General features: G+C 41.9%; 2 protein-coding genes across 3 annotated transcripts in view; both read left to right on the top strand.

Annotated features, from left to right (window-relative positions):
• sv2a (synaptic vesicle glycoprotein 2A) overlaps positions 1-16,536 on the top strand; it is a 26,123-nt gene extending 9,587 nt beyond the window's left edge. The window contains exons 2-12 of the mRNA XM_071907146.2: positions 1,175-1,355; positions 3,638-3,789; positions 5,172-5,305; positions 6,703-6,792; positions 7,964-8,071; positions 9,131-9,219; positions 10,956-11,120; positions 11,798-11,931; positions 14,026-14,232; positions 14,953-15,112; positions 16,353-16,536. Of these exons, the coding sequence (XP_071763247.1) occupies positions 1,175-1,355; positions 3,638-3,789; positions 5,172-5,305; positions 6,703-6,792; positions 7,964-8,071; positions 9,131-9,219; positions 10,956-11,120; positions 11,798-11,931; positions 14,026-14,232; positions 14,953-15,112; positions 16,353-16,536 (1,604 nt within the window). The remainder of the gene's footprint in view (positions 1-1,174; positions 1,356-3,637; positions 3,790-5,171; positions 5,306-6,702; positions 6,793-7,963; positions 8,072-9,130; positions 9,220-10,955; positions 11,121-11,797; positions 11,932-14,025; positions 14,233-14,952; positions 15,113-16,352) is intronic.
• A 4,117-nt stretch (positions 16,537-20,653) lies between these two features.
• bola1 (bolA family member 1) lies at positions 20,654-22,983 on the top strand. Of its 2 annotated transcripts, none has more exons than XM_071907167.2 (2): positions 20,654-20,719; positions 21,609-22,982. In XM_071907167.2, exon 2 carries the CDS (start codon positions 21,631-21,633, stop codon positions 22,081-22,083), a length of 453 nt encoding a protein of 150 aa, XP_071763268.2. In that variant the 5' UTR covers positions 20,654-20,719; positions 21,609-21,630; the 3' UTR covers positions 22,084-22,982. The 2 variants fall into 2 exon arrangements, with proteins under 2 accessions (XP_071763268.2, XP_078143421.1); XM_078287295.1 differs by having other exon boundaries at positions 20,692-20,719; positions 21,581-22,983.
• Positions 22,984-24,629: the final 1,646 nt, after the last annotated feature.

Genomic DNA, 24,629 nt, shown 5'->3' on the forward strand with positions numbered 1-24,629 from the left:
GCCGTGCAATAATATAGAATGACAGTCAGTGGAGAGACGTATGTCCGCCTGCTGCACACTCCATGTTTAATTAGCTCATTAAATAGAAAAACATCACTTAAAACAGAATGGAATACTGTGTGAGCTCCCTAGATTTTTACATCCAGGAAACTGACAATGTCTTATGAACTTGTCGTATGTAAAATTGTAAAATAATCCATATTGCAACTGAGAAACCTTCGAGCAACATTCAAACACAGATATCAGGACCAAGCAGTGAACGCCGGCCCTTGCCTCCTTATTCATTCAGAGCGATCTCACCAATAACTTGTGTCACTGGAAGCTCAGCCAGCGTGAACACTGCTGACAGGAAGTCAATGGGGCCCCGATTGCAAAAGCGAGCAACTGAGTGTGTGTGTGTGTGTGTGTGACTGTGTGTGTGTGTGTGGGGGAGCATCAGTGCCGAGAGAGAGAGAGAGAGATAGAGATAGAGAGGGGCAGGCTTGGATAAGTGTATTGGATGTGAGTCATGTTAGCACCTCACACCTCACAAGGCTGGGTTGACGGAGGTGGTGTTTGTTTCTGTTATCGGCCTCTCTGCTCCCTGCCAATGGTTTCCTGACACGGGGGGTGGGGGGGGTGGAGCAGGCAGCGGCTTTGACCACCATGTTCTGTCTGTCCATACTGTGTGAGAGAGGTGAGATGAGAACGGAGACGTGCCTAACGAGGACGTCTTCACGGAGGATGGCGGCGTGCAAAAGCTAATGCAGGAGAAGTTGTGGGCGGTGAAGGTTCGACTCCACCAACCACTACAAGTCTGTGGTAGAATGAGATTCAGCTGATTATGTTGTATCTCTCTGTCTCTCTTTCTCTCCCTCTCTCTCTCTCTTTTGTACTTTTTATGCATTATACTTCAGCGGGCTAATAAGGCTGCCAAATTAGCTGCTTTACTGGACAGTGGAAGTCTAATGAGAGTGGAAGTGAGGGCCGAGAGAAATATCAATGAGTTTACTGATGAATAATAGCTCATTATCATGCCCTCTTTCTCTCTTCTCTTCCTCATTACCTCCTCCCATCGTATTTCCCTCCCATTATTCTCTCTCTCCTCTTTCAAAACCACCTATTCTCCCCTCGTTCAAACTTTTCTCACTCCTCGCTTCTTCCTACGTTTGTTTTTTTCCTCCCCTCTTTCCAGGTCTGATCGTGTACCTGGGGATGATGGTGGGGGCCTTTGTGTGGGGCGGCCTGGCCGACCGGATCGGCCGGCGGCAGACGCTCCTCATCTCCCTCTCCATCAACAGCGTCTTCGCCTTCTTCTCCTCCTTCGTCCAGGGCTACAGCTCCTTCCTCTTCTGCCGCCTGCTCTCCGGTGTCGGGTAAGGAGAGCGATGAGTCACGCAGGCAGAGCAGCACAGGGAGATGAACCAGTCACAACCGCTGTAATACCGGAGTGGATTTGACAGGCAGGAGTAATGCCACTTGTCAGAGAATTTGTAAAAAATACTGCACTTGGATTACTGTTGAAGGAGAAAATCCACCCTCGGATACTCGGGTATCATCAATCTGTGATTTTCACTGCATTCCAGGAGTAATTTTGTGATGAAGTGTTGTAATTTACTTTTTGGTGAGCCCACTTTACCCTCAACTTACTCGTATGTGCGTATAAGTATAGCTAGCTAGCCAACTAATTCATGAACATTGATGTCTATGATATCGGCCGCGCCCCTTACTCAAAACATGTCTGTATTGCATTCTGGTTTACTGAGTCTACCATAGGTGGAGAAATTGGTCTCTCTGCCTCTTCTACGCTGGATTTCTCCCTGTATGATTGTTGAACGTCTCTTGGTGCAAAATGGCGGCTCTAGAAAGAAACCCCTCGCTCTTTGATTCTGAGGGACTGACACCAAAACCTGAAGTACCATTGATGTTTTAGACAGCTGAAAGTTATCAAACTCCATTGCAAATATCACATCGTCTACATTTGGCCAGTGATCCACGGGAATAAGAAAAATACACCACCAAACAAAAAACTGGGCCCAGATAAACACCAACAGTTGTTTTTAATGTTAAAATGTCTAAGGGTGGATCTTTCCTTTAAAGTACACTATGTACCCCTAATTTTAGTTGAATGTACAAAATATAATGACAGTGAGATCTGGCAGTAAAAACAATTGAGTCAGCATCAAATTATTTGTAGGGACCACTTCAAAACAGAAATGTAAATATTTTTTAGGGGGAAAAGGGATTTGAGTAAAATTTTACTTATGCAATCAAAAAAAAAGATTTTACTACCGTAAATTCTCTAATAGTGGCCTGTAGTCAATTAAAAGCCGGGTCTCCGATAATGGCCAGGGCCGTGGTCGACACGAACAAATAAAGGCCGGCCTCAAATACAGGCCGGGGAAAAAAACAAAGGAAACAAGACTAGGTCAAAACCAGTATATGGCTGGACCGTGTCCGTCTCCTCTCTCCGCCGCTGTCCTCTCCACCGCGCTCCTGGTCGGTGATCCGGGAACACATCGGCGCCCAGGTTCAGTTAGCTTCAGTTAACTTCAGCTTACATGCAAACAACGGTGGATACCGGTAAACTCCTGGCGCCTGTTATACATGTAAGTGTAGTTTGTAGTAACGTACAAGTGCCACAAGATGGCTCGGCCGGCGGAAGTCTCTGGAGCATGCCGTCGTCGATTACCGTAATTATCGTAATGCATTGCAGTAACAAAAAAACGTCTACCTAACGTACCCCAACAGAAGCAGATCAGAAAACAAGGAGGCTTCGTACTAAAATATGAGCAAATATACTTATCAAACAGAGGGAATTAGAAATAAAGGCCTGTCTCTAATATAAGCCTGCTTCCAATAAAGGCCTGGTACCCTCTGCAGTTGAGGTAAATAAAGGCCCGGGCCAATATTAGAGGAAATACGGTACTCTTTCTTCCCGGCATCCCTGTTGCTCCTGTCTGCCTTCTACAATTAAAAAGAATCTGCAGACTGTGACACTGTTAGTTTCTAAGTCATTCTGATGAAATGTGCATAGAGGCCAATTCATTATGGACATTGCTGTCATTTGCAGTCTGGTGAGCTGTAAACCTTCCCAAATGAGTCTAGTTGTAGCAAACACTAACTGACCCTGTTTGACTGCAAAGCTCCGAGTCTGGACGCGATCCCGGCTCCGGTTCCCGTCAGGCTGTAAATTATTTTGATGGAATGCATACAGAGGCTTATCCGTAATAGATGGTGCTATCATTGGAAGTCAGCCGCGCGATTATTGGTGGTTTTTAAGAGTCTGTATAAACTACAAGGCTGCTCATTTGTCTCTCGTATCTCACACTCTCCTCTGCTGCTTTGTCTTCCTCACCATTTCCCTCCATTCCTGCTCTCCTTTTACCTTCCTGCTTCTTCCTTCCTCCCTTTTTTATATTGTTTTTTCTCCACTCTTTTCTTTCTTCGCCTCTACACCTCATTTATTTTGATTTCCTTTGTGTTTCCCCTCTTCCCTCCCTTTCATCTTCTCTCCTCCCCTCCCTCTCCTCCCTCTTATCTCACTCACCGTTTGCCTCAACAACTCATCCATTTTGATTTCTCCACTTTAAATTCTCCTTCCATCCATCCCTCCCGTCCTCTCTTCCTCTCTTCCTCTCCTCTCCTTACTCCACAGCATTGGCGGCTCCATCCCCATTGTGTTCTCCTATTACTCCGAGTTCCTGGCCCAGGAGAAGCGGGGAGAGCATCTGAGCTGGCTCTGCATGTTCTGGATGATCGGTGGTATCTACGCCTCGGCCATGGCCTGGGCCATCATCCCACACTACGGTGAGAAAAACAAAACAAAACACTTCATTCACGCAGTCACTCAATCAGCCAGGCGGTGTCTTAGACCAGTGATTCTCAACCTTTTTCATATCAAGGACCCTAGTTTAGTCCACATTAGAGCCACAGACCCCCATGTGATGAGATTTTGTCTCTCAGACCCAAATCTGAGAATATTTTTATTGTCAGATATGATTTTGTCCAGAATCCCATGACTGTCTGTATTGTAGGTAGAGAGATAACAGAGAAACTATGATCAGAACAGTCATTCTGCTACATTCTCTAATTGTTTTAACTTCTTGTAAATGAAATAATGCTGAAGTTTAACAATTCATCAGTTTGCTGGGGACCCTCTGGAGCCCCCTTAAGGACCCCTGGTGGTCCCCGGACCCCACGTTGAGAACCACTGTCTTAGACGGTATGCAAGTCAACATGTTGGTCTGTTAGTCAATCAAACAGTTTGTCATTTTATCCATTTTTTTATGTGAAGATAAGATGTTGTGATTGTTTTCATCTGATGCTTCATTATGGAACAGAGAGAACTACATTAGTGGTTCGCAAACTGGGGTCCATGGGTGTTTGAGGGGGTTGCAAAATGAGGATTAGCTTAATTTCATTGTGTTTACTTCAGTCACTAGAAGTTAACACAATGCGGTTATGTATAATAAGGAGTAATCTGATCAGATGTTTCACTCTTTCCACCTACGTATAGACAGACAAAAACTCCTGTAAACTCCTGCACACTGCACTCTTATCTTGCTAGTGGTTTCTCTCTGAATCTTTGCACTAGCAATGCAAGAGCGCAGTGTGCAGGAGTTTATTTGAAATTGTGTGCAAGGCTTCGAGCTCACTGAAGATGTTAGGTGTACTTTGGTATCATTTTTGCTATCATACACCTTGACAAAGACCAGTTGAGGCTGAAAAATTGCTCCATAATCAACTGGGAGTGCATGTTCTTTCTGTCTCATTATAACTCGCCTCTTGTGTCAAGCACCTAGTGACATGCATACAAATCAATTCAACTTCAACCGCCTTTCACAAGTGCATAGTGAAATGAAAAACCTTTTCCTGGGGTCAAGGCACATTTCAAACGAGTAAAACAAGAGCAGCATAGAAAACAAAACACAGCAAACAAATGATTGCAATGTAATTTTAATATTAGCAGTATATAAGTATGAATGATACATAGAATCAGAGTATTACACAGTGTAGGTCAATCAAATCAAAGAGCTGTGTATACTATAAAGCACCATATTGGTAGGAAATGCATGTGACATCATGGGAATACTATGAATACGGTGACTCGTGCGTAGAATTCAAGTCTTTCAGCTACTACTCGTCTCTGTTATTTTCGCTGACTCCTCCCCTCTTTTCCCGTCACGTAGGCTGGAGTTTCCAGATGGGTTCGGCCTACCAGTTCCACAGCTGGCGTGTGTTTGTGCTGGTGTGTGCCTTCCCCTCGGTGGCGGCCATCTCTGCCCTCACCACCATGCCGGAGAGCCCCCGCTTCTACCTGGAGGTCAGCCTGTCAGCGCGCGCCACACACAGACCTTGTTAAAATACTACCTGAATACATTTTGCCCACTTGAATGCTCAAACAGGCTCGAAAACAGACAGCATCAGTGCAGTGCACTTGCAAAATAAGAAAAAGTGCCACTTATGTATGCCTATGCCTATGTATGTATTTTTTTCCTCAATAAATGTTGCATATATAAATACATACATATATAAATACATGAGCAGGCTCAAAACACAGCTGCACTTGCAAGGTAAGATAAAGTAGGTACTGCTGAGCTTTTTTATCTCTTTCAATACATTTTGGATACTGAATCATACTGAGAGTATCCCTTGCAAGGTAATATTTTTAATATTTAAATCTGAATCGAGCTTGATTTGATCCTATCTTCCCAGTAAAATGTCTACTTTTTAAACCGTCTTGCAGGATAAATCAAGCACTTCACCAGCATGTCAGTATATTGTGTAAAGAATTCCTGTTAAATGTGCACAAATCCCATACATTTTCAAACATTTTCAATTAATTCTACAGAAAATGCTGCGTCATGTACTTAATTTACTGTGATAACGTAACCTGTTGAATATTTCTGCTGGGAGTGGCAGTAGTCTAAAGGCCCATTCACATCTAGAATGACAACTATAAAGATAACTACAAACTATAATGATACATGAAATGCTGCTCATACTACAGCAATATCTGTGATCAGTTTTTCAGCAAGATCAGTTTCTCAGATCAGTTTCCTTCTTTCTTACAACTTTAATTTGATTGGCTGAAAATGTGTTATCGTTGTCTCTGAATCCAAAAATCTCTCTGAGATCGAACCAGAAATATAATTCTAGTTTTGGATGTTTTTATAGTTATCGTTGTGGTGGGAACACACACATTATGCTTACTTAGAACAATTTAAATCGTTTTAAAGTTATAGTTATCTTTGTAGTTCGTTCTAGATGTGAATGGGACTTAAAGGTTAGAGAAGTGGGCTTTTGATTGAATCTCTTTTGATTGATTGAATCTTGATTTTTAATCTAGTTGGAATCTCACAACCAACTGGCAAATCAGGGCAGGGAAAGTGAATGAGTAACACTCTCTGACTGGCATGCGCTGACATGCCTTTGAGCCAGGCATTTACACCCCAACTGCTGCAGTGGAGCTGCTCAGTGGCCAACAGGAGAAAAACTTGGATAAATATGAGTTTTAAAAACTGCAGTAAACCATAAAGTTTAGAGAGGGTATAACACTGAACACAAATTTAGACTCACTGCTGCGTTTCAATATCACCCCACCTGCTGTGAACCTTTCACGCTACCTGCTGCAGTTTTAATTTCCAGGAGAGCTACAACATAATGAGTTCTGACTAATATATTCATGGGAAATGTAATGGCGCTGTATTTCTGCTTCAGAACGGGAAACATGACGAGGCGTGGATGATTCTGAAGCAGGTCCACGACACCAACATGAGGGCCAAGGGCTACCCAGAGAGGGTCTTCTCTGTAAGTCAAGAATCACTTTTTTTGTCCCGCCACTATGCTACATGATGCAGGACATTATGTCGTCATGGTGGTGTCTGCGTGTGTGTGTGTGTGTGTGTGTGTGTGTGTGAGAGAGAGTCTGTCTGTGTGTAGACACATTCTTATGAACACAACTCAAGAACAAAACATGACAGAAAACCACAGGAATCTCCTATCTGATTAGGTTTTGGAGCACCTTGCTGCATAAATTTGCATCTTAAAACTGACTTTCTTGAAACTACTAAAACTCCTTAATGCTTTAATATAAGGTGTTCATATTAATACCTCTACCTCTAAAAATCAAAATCAAAAGAAAGACACGCAAAAAGACAGGTGCTTGAGCAAAGAAAATATCAAGTGAAATACAACAGAAGATCCATACACAAAAATGCTCCCATATGAAGAATTGAATAAAGAAGAGACGTTTCGAGCTCTTCCTTAGTCTTACTCATATTAATACCAACCATTTGTTATGTGAAGACACGTATTCAGACATTTATTAGCTTAATTAATTATCTCATTAACATAACTGGTTATGTTTAATATAATGATGATGGTGGGACATTAGGCAGCTCAAGTGCCTCTGGTCATACTGTTGTCAAGTTGTACAGTATGTAACCTTTTTATTGTCTCTGGGTTTGTGTGCCATAATGGAACAATAGATTTCTATTGCCGTGCTGTCTGTTGCATTGATTTACTGAGATTCAAACATTAACTTTCTTCAAAGGATCATTTTTATGGGGAGAACGTGAAAACCACTCAGCATCTGTGACATGACACCTTGTCTAGTCTTATGAATTACCAAGCAGATGCCTTGCATTTTGAATGAGCAAAGCCCTAACAAACATCAGAATCGAGAAATTAGAATTTCATATATTCAATTTCACATTCATTTAGGACATTTGTTGTTCTGACTTTTTTTCATTTTATATCGTGTGTAAAACCACATGCCAATTTCCAACACCTGTTCCTTACACGACTTGTATGCATACTTTGGCTAACAATCAATTTGTGCAAAACTTTTCAAAAAATTTGCTTTTGAAAAGTGCATAACACATAACACACAACAGTAGTTAAACACAATAATTCAATGTAAAGGAATGTAATAAATAATGCAGCGATACTGAGTGAATGTTAATGCTGTTGCTCCCAGGTGACCACCATCAAAACGGTGAAGCAGATGGATGAGCTGGTGGACATGGGCGATGGCACCGCCTGGCACCAGAAGTGGAGGATGAAGCTCACTGCACTTTTCCATCAGGTGACAAACCCTGCCGTTATTTCAGATCAAATCAGACTGATGGCCTGATTGGATTTTACAATTTCACATTTAAGGATATGGATTGTTTGGTTAAAGTAGTCAAAACAGAAGCCTTGAGAGTTAGGTGTGCTGAAATAGAGAAAACAGCACCATACGTTAAAGGCACCTCAGTAACAATAATCTGTGGGTGTTAGTGAAGCTGCAAGCTTGCATAAGAGATGTCAGTTTTATCTCTGAGCTGTTTTCTGGAATGAAATCCAAGCCGGCAAGATTTCAGTCCTTTGAATTTCTATTCTTCACCTTAATAAATTAAAATACAAACGCAGGCTCGCCAAAGACTCATGTAAACAAGAATGTGTGCTATCATGAAAGCAATGCACATTCAAAATGTAGTCACAACTGTGACGATTGTCTTTCATAAACTTAAAATGGCTTATTTAAATGAAAAATATCCAGGTGTTCAAAGCGTGTTCCACCTCAAGACACACATGGGAGGAAGGATGTGGCCTCAATTCCTGAAATCTACAGTACTATGGGGTGTACTGGGGCAAAAATGCAAACCAAATATGATGTAATGTAAGGGAAATTCACAAAAATAAAGTATTATGCTTGGACATCATAGGCTGGACACCGAAGGAATCAGTGTTTTCATTGGGGTCATAATCAAAGAATCTATAATTTATATCTCTTTTTTTTCAAGGAGGGTACAAACTTCAAGCGTAACTCAAATCTCTGCTCACCCCGGGCTTCATGTACATATGCTCTCAATGTATTGCCTTAGTGGCCGGTGTGTATTCAGTGGCAGGACATGTGGTTTGCCTCTGAGTCCCTGCTGCTTGTGTTTATCGTGGGTTTGTGTGCAGCTGAGGTCGTCTCAGTGTGTTTACTCTACACTTGGAACGGGATTCTGGGACTTGGTGTTTGTTTCTTGCTGCCGAGAGAGAGACGGACTTACTCTCAGAAATGTCTGGTGTGTGTTTACTCGATTTCTGATGTACTGCGCATTTGTTATGTTTTCTGCGTGTGTGCGTGCGTGTGTGTGTGCTCCTCTTCTTCCAGGTGTGGAGTAACTTCCAGACCGTTTTCTCCCCTGAGTATCGCCGTACCACCTACATGATGATGGCTGTGTGGTTCTCTATGTCCTTCAGGTAAGGCTGGGAAAACAATGCAGCACTGCAGGGTTTTTCTGGGTCTTACTGTGACTTACACAGAAACCAAGTCCATTCATTTGCTACGACCAGAGAAACATCGGCCAGTGTTGATCACAGCAGCCTCGTTTCCTTGTTTCCTAGCATGGTATCACTAGGTGGCATCGCTCATCAGCAGCCAATGTACTAGCATTGCATTGCCATATATCACCCTGTTGGTACTATTGGTACTACAGCTAGCAATCAGCTTGTTCAAATTGGCACAGTATGTGATTGTCAGCGGTCTGAATGCAGAGGCAGCGCTCATATGTCCTGTATGATCTCCTGCCCAAATGACGAGGTCAGGCTGCATATGTCAGGTTCATAAATGTAGAATGTGATGGTGAATCATGTTTGAGTGGCTTTTACTATTATTTTTTATAAAACATTGAAATAACAACACATGAATTGAAATGAACAGCTATTTTAAGCAAGTAACCAACCTGCGCTCCATCATGTTATTCTATTCTAACAAGTGAAAACTAACTTACCGTCAGTTCAGTGCTTGCCCGCTGTGAGTGTCTTGGCAAATAATGTAGTAAAATCAACTCACCAATTATAGCTTAACAATCAACGTTACTGTCAACATACACATAGCAAGCCCCACTATGATAATGTTACATCCTCAACAAAGCATTAAACCCACTTACAATGAAAAAATCCAACAAACAAAATGCAAAACCTAAATAAAACCTAAAATGACACGGCTGCAATATGAGGAAACCAGGGAACTTTAAATGAAATTTCTACTAGCTAGCCAAATGCTTCTATGAGCAATGTGAATTCTAGAGAAATGTGAAATGGATAAAGCATTTCTTTCAATGCAGCAGCGGTGAAAAACAGCCGCAGCAGGAGCAGTAACTTTGGCGTCCTACAGCTGGCCTATAAAAGTTACTACCAGGCATTTCAGAACAAGCACAGTTTAACAAGGACATAATAAAAACCCTACAGTCTCTTAGCTGCATCAGCACTTGTAGATGCTTGCCCCTCTGGCAAGCATAAAAACTGCCTTGGCTGCCAAGAAATCAAATTGGCTGGTGAAATGATGTGCCACTTGAGACTGGGGCTGGTTGTCAAACAACATTGAATGCTGTGATTAGTTATGACCTCCTTATAGTGTTTGATAGTTTAGCAGGAATGGTTCAAGGGATGTTGCATTCTGTTTCTGTGGTTCATTTTGAGCGACGCGCAGATGGTGATGATCTCTTTTCAGATCAGAATAACTTAAGCAAATGAGAGAAAAGCAGAAGCAGAAAAGACAAAAGTTTTGGTAACCTAGAAATCAATTTCAGTGGGAAATTTAATCAGCTTGACATAATACTTTGCATAATATAATACTAAAATTACATTTACATTCATGGGATTTAGCTGAGATTTTATCCAGAGCAACTAACAATGAGTGCGGAATAATCTTGACTTCCTAGAAGGTCAGCGTCATATCCAACTAACAGTAAGGAGTGTGATGATCATATGATGAGTATGATGACCACAATGTGCAGACAACAGATGTAACAAATATTTCTGTGCCCCTGGAATACTTACGTACGCAGTAACACTGTTCATGTGCCACCGTAAAATAGAGGCATACCCACCTTAGTGAGGAGCGCTGTTAGGTGTCTCTTCATTATAACAGTAGCACCCTCTCTCTGAACTGTCATCCATCTTCCCTCCCCCTCTCTCTCTCTCTCTCTCTCCAGCTACTACGGCCTGACAGTGTGGTTCCCAGACATGATCAAGTACCTTCAGAAGCAGGAGTACGCCTCGCGCACCAAGGTCTTCATCAAGGAGAAGGTAGAACACGTCACCTTTAACTTCACCCTGGAGAACCAGGTCCACCGCCAGGGAGAGTACTTCAACGACAAGTGAGTGGCCGCTTCCCCTCGTTAGTGTCGCCATGGCAAATGATGGTGGATTGGTTAATTGGTTTTTGATTGGGCTGCATGCGTGCCGGTCAAGTTCCAGTGTAAATCCTGGCGAGCGTGTGCGGTTTAATTTTATTGTGAGAATGTGTGGGCTTTTTTCATGTTTCCCGTACTTGGCGGGTGATTGACAGAGTGACTGACAGAGGCCCTCGGAGCGTGCTGTGAGATGTCAAACAGAAATAATTTATTTACAAAATGTAAATACGTTGTGGTAGACCTCAAACAAAATGAAAATACGAATGAGGCCTCAGCAAATATTTTTGTTTTTGAGTGTTGCTTTTAACGCATGAAGAAAATCAAAGACAAACTTGCTGAACACCTCCGCGGGGGAGGTGTTCGTCTTTGATTTTCTTTTTGACCTCGCCTATTCTAACTGAAGTCTGAATCTGGTATGAATTGTTAAAATCTAAATAGTATTATGGTAATTGAATAGCTGATGGCCTAACCGCTTCTGCTCTGATGTTGAAAAGTGTTCCTAAAGACTTTTCTCTCTCTTTCTGTTTCTCTTCCCCCTTTTCTCCCTGTAACCCTCTCCTTCTGTCTGCTGCACTCTTTCTATTCATCCCTCCTTCCTTCCATGTCTCCTTCCCTCCCTCCTTCCCTCCCCTCTTCTCCAGATTTATGAACCTGAGAATGAAGTCCATGGTGTTTGAGGACTCGTTGTTTGAGGAGTGCTACTTTGAGGACATCACCTCCAGCAACACCTTCTTCAAGAACTGCACCTTCATCGCCACCCTCTTCTACAACACAGGTTGGCCACACACACACACACACACACACACACACACACACTCCCAAACACACACACACACACACACACACACACACACACACATACTCACAGCCAAGCCGAGCATATATGCGTGCACATATGAGACAGACGCAAATGGTCTTCCTTCCTCTTTTCTCTCTCTCTCTCTCTCTCTCTCTCTGTCTACTCCACCCCTCTCCTCCCTCTTTCCTATTAATAGTGCTTTCAAAGGTTTCCTTAAATAACTTTGTTTTAAGCACAGCTATAGGCACAACTTCACCTCTTTCTATTCGCTGTCTACAAACGCAATCTTGTTCAGGGATTGTTTGATTTCAACGGTGTCATCTAGAACAAACCCAGATCTGCAGATGCACAGTTATTGTATAAATGTTTTGTTTTTTTTGCACAGAATATACATCTGGTACACCTGTCTGTTATACAGTATCCTCCAACTTTTCTTTGCTTCTTCTACTCTATAACAGAGCAAGAAAATCAACTCCAACTGCAGAAGTGGTTTGCACTCGTCAAAATGGCTCAATTACTTTGTCTTTTTCCCTCTCCACCGACTGGCCCGACACCAAATGTAGCATTGCAGAGCGACGTCTCCTAGCAACCCAGACCAAATCCTCCATTACTTCAGCCATAAAATTGCAGAGCTGTCTCTCATTTCAAACTGCGCGATTGATTTTTCTGTGCCAAAACAACAAAAAGATGTTGCATTTATACAGCTGATGAGAAAAGATAACAGATGTATTAACACGCTTCAGGGTGTGTGCTGATGTCGTTTTTATCTTTGTTCTTTGTAGAAAAGGTCGTTATCAGCTATAGATTCAGCAGCTGTGTCTACACACACACACACACACACACACACACACACACACACATGCACACAAACACACACGCACACCTTATCAGTACTGTACAATAGATATATCAGCCAGCCACCCTCTGGCTTTGTTAGCTGTTTGCAGTCTTAAGGCCAGTCAAGCAATCACTCATAGCTGCTATCAGAGAAGGGCAGGAGTTCCTTATTAGAACGGGAATTAGAAACTTGTTTGCATATTATGGCTAAATCCTTCTTTGGGCTTCTGACTCAGAACTTAAGGCTGCCTGATAGTTGCCATAGTGCACCTTATCACATTGAAGCATGATGGGAACAAACCACATGACAAATTCAGGTGGGATGTGAGGCAACATGCCCAGTCTGTATGCAAGTAAACTTATACAGAGACGGGTTTAAAGGACTGTTCTTTGCCATTCGTGGTTTATTTGCTTACGGTGTTGTTACAGCAAGATTGCAATCATTGAGATTATATTAGGTATTCACCTTTTATTGAAATTGAGAGCAACCTGGCAGATTATATTGAGCTATAAAGCTGCATTAGGCAAGATTTTTATGTAATAATTCACCTGTCTCATCAGCCTAAATCACAAAGTGGGGCTGCAGTAGAGAAGAGCGTCCCATCCCCCTGTATGTTCGCCAGATTTGGCCAAGTGAAATTCTGATGTCAGTGACAAATCAAAACTTGAGAATCAAAACTTAAGAGCGAAATCCAAACAGCAGTGAGCAGCGCTCCGTCCAGACTAATCTGGATTCACAAACGTTAGATCTTTTCCTCTCCTGTCTCTTTGGTTTCCTTTGGTGTAAAGCACTGGTAAACATGAGCGTGCTGTGTGCAGTTTACCAACGTCACATCCGTTACATGATTTCTGGGTATTGAAGTTTCAAATTTCTTAAAACACTTACCGCTCGTTGCCTGAGCCACTAATGTGTGAAGTTGCCTAGTGCAGCTTTAATAGCAGATTAATCATTACTCTCTGTAGTAAGAGAAGAAAACACCAATCCACTGGGCTTATTGCAATTAGCATCTTTTCTCTCCATCCTGTCAACACTCTGACGCACCCATCCACTCAATCTCAAGTTCCACTAATCAATCCCTTTTCCTGTTTTTGTCCACCTCCCCCCTTCTCCCCTGACTCCCTCTCTTTCCATTCCTTTCTTCTTCTCTCTCCCCTCTTCTCTCCCCTCTCTCTCTCTCTCTCTCCCTCTCCCCTACACCCCCTCCTCCTCTCCTTCCACCTCTCTTCCTCCAGATCTCTTCAAGTACAGGTTGATCAACAGCCGGCTCATCAACAGCACCTTCCTGCACAACAAGGAGGGCTGCCTGCTCAGTGACGTCAGCGATGACAATAATGCCTACATGGTCTACTTTGTCAGCTTCCTGGGCACCTTGGCCGTGTTGCCCGGCAACATCGTCTCCGCGCTGCTCATGGACAAGATCGGACGGCTGAGGATGCTAGGTAATAAGCGGGCGGGGGCCAAAGGAGGGGTTTACACATTATTTAGCGCCATGTTGATTGAGAGAAAATGAGAATGGGTAATTCTGAGTGCTATTTACAGGAAAGTTTGTACATTGGTGTCCTTTGAGTGCAGCGGTAGCCTGGAGGTTCAAATAAAGAGGTTGTGACCACTTCTAATATCAGACCAGCTGGGAAAACCTGGATGGGAAAAGTAAATGAGAAACACTTTCCTCTTGCTTATGAACTACCGCCTAGGATACAAGCCACTTTCATTATGTGGTTCGAAATACAATTCAAATCGCAGCTGTGGACATGCGACTCAGTTTGACCGCTGTGATTGGATTTGACACTTGTTTGATGTCGTATACCGCAACTCGAAAGCAAAGAACTGTGCTGCTGGAACACACAAATCCAATCTGGTCACTTGGACATTGCAGTGTGGACAGTGAGCCTAAACTATCAGATTCAACTAACAAAACAGATTTTCCTGCAGTGTGAACATAGCTTAGGAGTCCTTGACCAAGGCATTTAACCCCCTAGTTGCTCCAGTGGAGATATGAGATATGGTGGGCTTCCTTTGGTGTCAGAGGTCTGAATGACTTGAATTTATTGAATCTCATTTTGGTGGCAATAAATAACCTTTGGCTGAATTATAGAGGATTTTCCTCCTTTCCTCATATCTCCCTCTTTTTCCACACCTCTCTTCCTCCCCCTCTCCAGCGGGCTCCAGTGTGATTTCTTGCATCAGCTGTTTCTTCCTGTCCTTCGGTAACAGCGAGTCAGCCATGATTGCTCTGCTCTGCCTGTTCGGGGGCATCAGCATCGCCTCCTGGAACGCCCTGGATGTGCTGACCGTCGAGCTCTATCCCTCTGACAAGAGGTAGGCATTTCAGACATGCACCCAAATCTCTGTGACACCGTGGAGGCGGGGTCAGCGGGGTTGGATACGTGTGACGTCAGAGGCGGTGGCCCATGATGATTGGTTGGCTCGGAGGGATGGACCAAACGGCAGTATGAACTCATCGGTGGTGTTTGTGATGTGAAGCGTGGAGCCGTCTTGATGCCACCGCATGGCTGGAACAGGATGTGCTCCAATTTCTTTTACCCTATCTTGAATAACAGTGTGTGTTGAATCCTACATTGATAGGTTGATTGAAATGGAGCCAAGTATGATACAAAATATAGTATGTATAAAATAATTCAAGAATCTTATGAAAGCAGGAACATAGCCTAGATCTTTTGTGTTGCACCTCTGCATCCATCAGTAGAGAAGCTTTTGAGAGGTTTGATTTTGCAAGATGTAGCTCCACCTTGTGGCCATACAGAGTCCTACAGTCTCCACTTTGGATAATGTGTGAACATCAACAAGCCTCTCTGAGACCAACCTTAGTGCTGTGATTTAATCTCAAACGTTATATTTTAGCTTTTACATGTGTCAATTTTCTAAAAAGATAATCTTTGCACAACTGTGTGTATGTGCCAGGTGCGTCAGAGGAGAAGGATAAAGTCAAAATCTGTAGACTCCCACACACTGTCTTCACTTACAAGGATTTGATTCAGTGTAGAGATTCATGGATGTTGCTAATGATCTTTTTTGATTGTTGATTAACCTTTTGATTGTCATACCCTGTCACCTGGATGGTCTTTTTACCTCACTAGGTGCGGATTTGTCTCATGAAGGAACCTGATCACCTTGGCCCTCTGATTGGGCCATCTTATTTCCTGATCCCTTAGATATACAGGCCCCATTGTAATGTTTATTCAGATACCTGACGAAGGCCACTTGACCGAAACGTTGTGTCCTGAAATAAAATCCTTGTGAGTGAAGACAGTGTGCGGGAGTCTACAGATTTTTGCTTTTACAGACAGAAAAAAAATCCTCAAAAGGGAGCACACATACAAGAAAAAGGCATCTTCTTGTAAAAAACAGAAAATCAGAAACAATCAATCAGCGTACAAGCAAAGCACCCTTCCGGGGCTACAAAATCAATGATAGATTGTTCCATTGTATTGCTTTTCTCCTTTTGTTTTTTGTTTTTTGCCTCTTTCTAACTTGGTGTTACACAAAGAACTGACTCTGTTCTCTTTCTCTGTCTCTCTCTCTCTCTCTCTCTCCTCAGGACCACGGCGTTCGGCTTCCTCAACGCCCTCTGCAAGCTGGCGGCGGTGTTGGGCATCAGCATCTTCACCTCCTTCGTTGGCATCACCAAGGCCGTGCCCATCCTCTTCGCCTCGGGGGCGCTGGCGGCGGGCAGTTTCCTGGCCCTCAAACTACCGGAGACGCGGGGCCAGGTGCTGCAATAGTGTGGCGCCGACACCAGGGGGCGGAAGAGTTAGCCACACTGTGAACAAGCAGCTCAAGAGCCCTCCAGATCCTGCCCTCTAACCCCTACACCCATAGAAATAGAGTCAAAGTTTGTTCACGCAGAAGTGCGGCACTGATCCGCTAAGCTGTAAATATTGTGGGTTGTCTGGTGTTTGGGATTAGCGACTATTTAATTGATACACCTTCATGCTGTCAAGATGAGTGGAGCTGTGAAACACCTGAGAATGCCTGAATAAGCCTTGAGCCAAATTATCGATGCTTGCTCAAAATTGGTGCCGTTTGAGGCAAACTTGATGTGTTCAATGAGTGTGTGTTGTTTCATCCCCCTGGAATACAGTAGTAACATAAAATTAAATCTAGACGCAGTTCCCCCGATATGAGTACATACTCCTGGGGTTGGAGATCAGGGGATGGGGGGGCTCTTGATAATGAGCCATGCAAATAGACTCATAGAAATGACCACTAGCCATTCGCTTCAGAGTTCTCTATAGTCACCTCCATTCGTCTGAGCAATTCAACTCACCTCTCAAGTCTTCAGTACATTGCCATTGTTGGACACGAATCAAAAATGCAACATTTTACGCCTTGATTTGAAGCATTTTTGACTTTAAAACCAAGACTCCACTCTCTTGGCTTTCTCTTTTAACCGAGACCTGTCTTCATTCTTTATCTCCTGAGGTCTTGTGTTGGTGTACAGACTAACTGCCATTTTATAGATTATAGAACATTCCAGGTTTGCTTTCATTATTGTTTGAATGTGACAAAGTGATCAATTGAGCCCTTTTCCCTTTAAAACATTGTTTCTGGTCGCCTCTAAACAGTCATGAGATCATTCAAATCAATCGATGTTTAAGTCTCCCTTGACAGACAATGTTGAGATTTTGTGCTGCCCTGTTTGCCATCTCGTCGCAACGATGAAACGCGATTTGTTCACACCAAATTTTACATTTAAAGCACAACCATTCGCCAGTGTGAATGTCCCTAACATTTTCTTGACTTGACGAAAATGTTCAGAAGCTCACACTGTTCAATCAACATTTTTGAATCATATATCCCTTTGTAAGAAATGCCTTTTTAGTACCCGTCCTCCCAGACTTACAGTATGTTTTTCTCTTATAAATTGTGTTTTGGAGAGTGTTATGCATGTCACAAAGTATGTACGTAAATTTATGAAAATTGAGAGTACAACATGTAAACAGCATTTTGAGGTGTTGCATTTCCGTATCAGTTAGTGACCCATAATATTTTGAAATTTCTGACCCACAAAAGACAGCGTCCCGCCTTTATTCTGCTGTTGCTAGCAACAATACAGTGAACGTTAATGAACCTTGCCACACTCTTAAAGCACACCCCACAAGTATGAACATATTCCTATATTAACGTACATTATACACTTATACATGTGTGGAAGATAAACAACTAATCAAAAGGGAAAAAACCTCATCTACTCCACTAAAGAGAGAAAACATCTAACAATGTAACGACATAAATTTCACATTTTTAGTTTTGATGGTTTCAGTCGAGGCACAAATGGTGTAAGAGATGACAGATGAACTTAAACCCTAATCCAATTTTTTGTGTAAATTGAATGTTTATATCGATGTGAGTGTGCTTCTTAGTTAGTGCAATATTGAACCTCTATGTGCAATATTGAGCTTTTATGTTGTTTTTACCATTTCATATTTGGTACAGGCTATTCTAATTTGTTTCTGGATGTTGGGTAGCTGTTGACGACTGACGCGGTTATACACGCTTAAGCTGCTTTATTGATCCGACGATCAAGAAAGTCTGAAAGATTAGAGCTCCACTTCAACAGAGTAATTATTAAAATGTTTATGGAAAACATTGCACTCAAAATAGAAATAGCGGGATACTGTAGAGTTGTTCTGTTTTATATTTTTCCTTATTTGTGGTGTTTATTTCCTCGGGGCATAGCACACGCTGAACAGTGAGGATTATTGCAGTTGAAGAGGATTATTCTGCTAATGAGAAAATGAATTTGGGGTGAACTGGGAGCCTGGGCATAAGTTTACTTTAGATTCATTATACAAATGTAGCTAGATATAAACAGTATGACACAGGAGATCCATGGTAGAGAACACACTGCCAAGGGCTGATTATAATATCCAACACCCATAACAGCACAGAGTGTTAGCGAAAATTATTGCCACATTCCCCAAATATAGAAAATTAGCCAAGAGTAATATGTTCACAATTGCATGGTAAAAAGTAAACAATCAACATCCATCTACAACGTCAAAGATTACAGAAAAAAAGATGTTTTTGTCCAAACTGCCATTTTGTAGGATAGCAGCCATATCTAGACTCGAGACAGTTATGAATAGACAAACCCACTGCACTAAGTGTACACACTGCTGTACATGCACAATGATGAATGCCTTGTGTTCTTCAAGACACATCCTGAAGCAGCCTTGCTAGAGGTTTGATGAGGAACAAGGTGAGATGTTTAGCAAGAGCACAAAGACCAAAAGCCACCAAATGACCAGATTGTGAACATGCATGCAGTTGTGAACATAGGAGCTTCCGACCAACACAGATGCCCCGCCCCTCGCATCTCACCCCCTCTGTCACACAGCAATCTGACTCCAAACTCCACATCTGTGGTTACATGACCTATTACCTATGAGCGTGCCATGAGTACCATCTCTCATGAATTATTGCCAAATATTTTGTATGGCCTAAGTTTACACATTACACCATCAAATCTCTGTTATAGATATGAATATATGTAAATAAAATTAACTATAATGTAACTAATATGATAGCTCCCTGTGCCCTTTGACCCCTCGGAAATATAATGCAGTCAGTTTCTGTGAATTGACTTTGGAAGCCAATGGCCGGCAAGTCAGACAGCAAATTCGCCCCGATTTCCTCTCAAAAAGCACATTAATTAATAGCCTAGAAATAAACAAATAGAAATGTACAAATATAAAACGAAAGCCTCAGCAGTACAGCATGTTCCTAATCTGTCACTCCATGTCCTTTCTCTCTCTGTACGTCGTCCTGTATCACCCATGAAATTATAAACAACGATGTCAAGGTAATTGTTGTATAGTTCGACATGGAATGCTGTGAAAACGCTAACCTAACTGTCTAATCTCAGTGACTCAGTTCAGGCTCCGTCCAAGTCAAGATTGTCTCTCGTAGATACATATCTTAGCTTCTGTTACAGGGTTTTTTTGTATTAATTAACTTGTTGTCTGAGCAACAGTCAATCGTGAGTGCAAAAAGTTAACAAAGCAATAAGTGTTTGGGTATTTGTCTCTTTTTCTCTCCCTTAAAGCTATTGGGAATTGGAGCACATTATATGCTGGCCTTGTCCACTAAAATGCTGAGTGTTGGCTTAATGAAACAGGACTGAACAGCTAACATTCATTGTGTTCTCTCTAAAAACAACCCTAGGTCTTGAGGCTTTTGTCAATAAGATTGCATTGCCATTAATTAAACGTAACAAAGAATTTATCACATTTGTCATCGTACTGTGCTGTAGAAACTGTAGTTGTTTGTTTGTAAGTATAGAAACTGTTTGTGGAACCATAAATATAAAAAAAAAATGTTATAAAAAAAGAAGTGTAAATGAACAATACTGTATGTTGTCTTTGATTTTTGTGTATTTTGTAAATGAGAATGGAATATAAGTAAATACATCAATGTTAAATACCGGTTATGAAGCATAGTTAGGCTAAATGTTACAACATCAGTTCTGTTTTAAGGTGTGTGAGAATTTTTCTTATATTTTCTCATTGTTGATTTTTGATGGGGTTTGCACTTTGTTGTGCAACTGACCCTTTAGAACCGCAATGGATAACAAAGAACCATGAAGAATAAACAAGTGTCAAAATTATGAAAATAAGTGAACGTCTGTCATTTCTTTATTTGTTAGAATACAAAACACTGTACATTATGTTTATATGTACATGATAACATTTTGCAATATAGTTTTGAAACAAGATTGACTAGGTGGAGCAAAGACTACAAGTACCAGCGATGCTGCTACAGAACTACAATGAGCGCAAAAACTACACAACCCAGCTGGTGTGCGAGCACTTCCGGTGAATGTTGCGTTGCGTAACGTACGTCATCGCCAACACACACAACTGAACTGACGTTACTACAGTAAAGTATTGCACTTGTGTGAAGGTGAGTAAATTCACAATTTTAAAATGTTAGCTTTACAAATTATTATTCGGGTGTACTATTAAACATGGACAAGTCTATTATTCAATATGGAACTGCTCGACATAAAGACTACATTTCTGCAGTTTGATAACAGGTTGTGTAATGTTTATTAGGGAAGCTAAAGGCTAATGCTAGCTAGAAATCACTTACTGCTAGCTAAACTTTAGCTAGGAAGCTTTCAAGCAAAACTGATGACACAGTTGCCACTTGCCATTAATACCTTTCCGATGCCGACGTATGGGCTGCACTCAATACTGACACAGATGTAGCCTAAAGATAGCCTATAGGTTACAGTAGAAATAAGGCACTTTTTTGCAGAACCACCAATGCAAAGTTTTGCAGAACCACCAATGCAAACAAGCCAAGGGCAAAAACTGCCAGGGACACTAAGCCACTAACTGGATTAGTATTTGGTATAGTGTACAGTACATTTGGTATGTTGAATAGAGGCTTTGCAGTTGCATCACGAATCCCCTAGCAACCACATCTGGCGCCATCATGGAGGTCCGCGCCCAAAACAATAGCTAAATACAACAGAGCAAGAAAAAGAGAGATGCCTGAAAAAGATTGACTTGGTGTTACTGTAGGTCAGTTAAATATTGTTAAACGTGAATAATTTGATATGATAGATTTGTTTCCACATTGAAGCCACGTGACGCACGTCCCTCACTACTTTATGCACTATGAGTTGTAGCTTGAAAAGCGTCTGCTCAGCTAACCTAAACAAACAAATGGGTTTTTGCTTTGTCAGCCAGCTAACGAGCCTCAATTAAAGATGCTTGCCAGAATAGAATATTGAATATTTCTCAAATCATTTCACAGCACATCACTCACATCTTCCTGTCCTCAGTGGTCTCCTGCCACAACGTCTGATGCTGCCCAGTCTCCTCCGTTGTGCTCGGCCCGTCTCCACCACTCTTGCCTTCAGCCGGCCTCTGGCCCACTTCAGACCGCACATGGACCCGGACCCCAGCCGGCCCGTTGAGGGGGCTATCAGAACCAAACTGACCGATTCGCTGAAGCCAGAACACTTGGAGGTCCACAACGAAAGCCACATGCACGCCGTTCCCCCTGGCTCCGAATCACACTTCCGGGTCCTGGTTGTCAGCCCGCAGTTCGAGGGCCTCTCCTTGATAAATCGCCACCGCCTGGTCAACGAGGCTTTGCGTGAGGAGTTGAGTACCTGTGTTCATGCACTGGCTATCCAGGCAAAGACCCCCCAGCAGTGGGGGAGTAACCCCACGCTGGCCAAGAGTCCAGCCTGCATGGGAGGCTCCAGGGGAGATCACACAGTGGAGGAGAAACTGAAGGCCGGGCGAGAGTGAGATGTTGGACTGTGAAGGTTGTACTCCTACACCTGGACTGGACTGTGAAGAATGGAATGGGGTGCTGAGGAAGAGTGTTAATAATGAAATATCAGTGTTTCCTCTGTAATTTTATGTAGCAGTGATGCATGGGGAAGTTTTTGATTTTGGTTTTACATCTGTCCTTGGTTTCGTGCCAGTTATGGTTCCATCGCAGATTGTAATGCAAAAATGACATTAAACATTCATTATAAACATTAAGAAAACACTTTATTTTAGAGGATAATTAGGCTGAATTACACTAATATTGTAGTCTCCCATTTCTCTAGAAATGGTTGCAAATTTCTTGCACTGGTAATTGAATACAGAGGAAACACTGAAATTCCACTGGCTAATGTGATGATATTACATTATATAGCTCCTACTTAGCCAGTCAAAGTGATGGGTTGAGAAGCTAATTATCACTGAAGCTCATTAAGACCATATTGCCCAAACTTTTATGTAGACTCTCAATATTATTTCCGGCCAAGGTGACTTGAGTATGACACAGTAAGAGAATTGTGGCATGGCGGTGTGTGCGTGCGTTTGTGTTTTAGTTTTGACCTTTTTGTCTAGTGTCAACATGGCAGGGCAAAAGTCAGAGTGAAAGGTCATGTTGATAATTCTTTGAAGTGAATGAAAATACCCAGTATTCTTGATAATTTGTAAATAAATGTCTGACATTCATGTTTGAAAGTTTAATTAATCTTATTTAACCAGGCAGGTGAATTGTTGTCTTTACAAGCACAGTTGACAAGAGGAAATCTGTGAGTGGCCGAGGATAGTGAAATAAACACACACAGCAGGACATGCTTCATATGAGCAAAGGTGCTTTATTTGACTGAAACAAGCAGGCGATGTCATTATCAAGAGTCAAGATCAAGTCTCAAGAATCTCCAGCTTTCATTTAACTTTTACAAGCTTTTACAAGACACAGAAGTAGCATAACAGTAACATGCTGTATCATTAGAATACAAAACAAAGGGAAGGACCAACATAGGACACCATGAGTGTGAAGAGTTCTCATTTTGTACCAGTGTTGGGGATCATTTCTAGCCTTGAATGTATCCGGATCATTCTAATTGCTACTATTTATTTATTTATTTATCAAAAAGACACGGTCACCCAGTTGTTTGAAATTAATTGTAGTGATGTGTGTTTGAGGAGGGTTAGGGTTAACCGCCTAATGGTCTGAGCAGAATGCCAGTGATGTTAGGAATATATCAAGGGTTTCTCAATGACAAGATCATATGTCAGTTGAGCTTTTATGCAAGAATCTGAAGCCATTTCTGACATTTCATTTTCCACTGACATCCTCCTGTAGGACCCAGATGATTATTGATTATCATTATGCTAGTAGTGATCAGTCACTACAAAAATATCCCGGTAAACGGTATTATCATGGAACTTGATTCAAAATTTGGGTAAAAGTTGCTGTTTATAGTAAGACATCACATCACCACAAGTTGCATTGCAAAATTATATTTAACCACGCTTGACAGTCGGTGTTTCCTGATGTATTGCCTGCACCTCTGAGGATAATATCAGGATCACTGGCTCACCACATGAGGGCAGTATGTGCAAATGTTATGACAAACTGAAATGGGCTGGTGGGTTGATGAATACAAGATGTCTTCATTATTCCCCATAAGATTGATCATCAATATTCCAGTCAGTTTTCATTTTCTCTTTATGGCCATACTTGTAGTCCTACTTAAAAATGCAGATGTTTGATAACTTATTCAGGCAATTCTATAATAAGACAGATTTGGGAATAGGAGGGGAAAGTTTGCCTTGGGCTTAAGTTGAATCATCTTATGGTAACTGGTAACTTAAAAGTATAATTATTAGTTTAACATCAAATATTGGTGTAGTTTATCAAATAAATATACCTAACTCCCTCTTAACCTGTGTAGAAAACAAAACTGGTCATCGTGAAAACAAGGTTGACATAAGTTGTTTGTTAAAAGAATATCTGTCAGTGAATAATGGCTCAATTATTTTTGTATTGCATGAACCAGGGCCTCGTTTCCTCTTGACTGTGATTGGCTGAGCAGACCAGAGGACAAAAGTACAAAATGTTTGGTAGTTTACGCTTGTTCTCAGAATGACACACTCTGACCGTAACTCTGTGTGTACTGTGCATGTATGTGTATGTGGGTGGGTGTCTATTTTTGTCTTGGGGTTGTGTGTGTCACTGTGAAGGTCTCCTTGTCCTGCCCTCAACCCCGGTGACTGCCAAAAATCACTCCTCAGGCCTATAAGAGTAATGGGACAAAGCATATATGTCAAAAACTGTTGGTGGGAGTCTTAACAAACAGGGAATAACCCCTCCTTTACCCCGATTATCATTTATCTGCTAGATGAATTTGTATTTCATATTTTTAAAGAGATATTTCAAAATTGGATGCAACACATTTACAGGGATGAGGCGGATGTGTCAGCAACACCGCAGAGCCGAAATAAACTTTTAACGCTTTGCTGCAACGCTATTCAAAGTTATTGTTAGCTCATAAAGACAGGCCTTG

Source organism: Centroberyx gerrardi, chromosome 12 (genome assembly GCF_048128805.1).
Source record: "Centroberyx gerrardi isolate f3 chromosome 12, fCenGer3.hap1.cur.20231027, whole genome shotgun sequence".
Taxonomy (NCBI): Eukaryota; Metazoa; Chordata; class Actinopteri; order Beryciformes; family Berycidae; genus Centroberyx; species Centroberyx gerrardi.

Coding starts and splice junctions, on each gene's coding strand:
- bola1 (XM_071907167.2), top strand. CDS start 21,631: ATGCTGCCCAGTCTCCTCCGTTGTGCTCGGCCCGTCTCCACCACTCTT.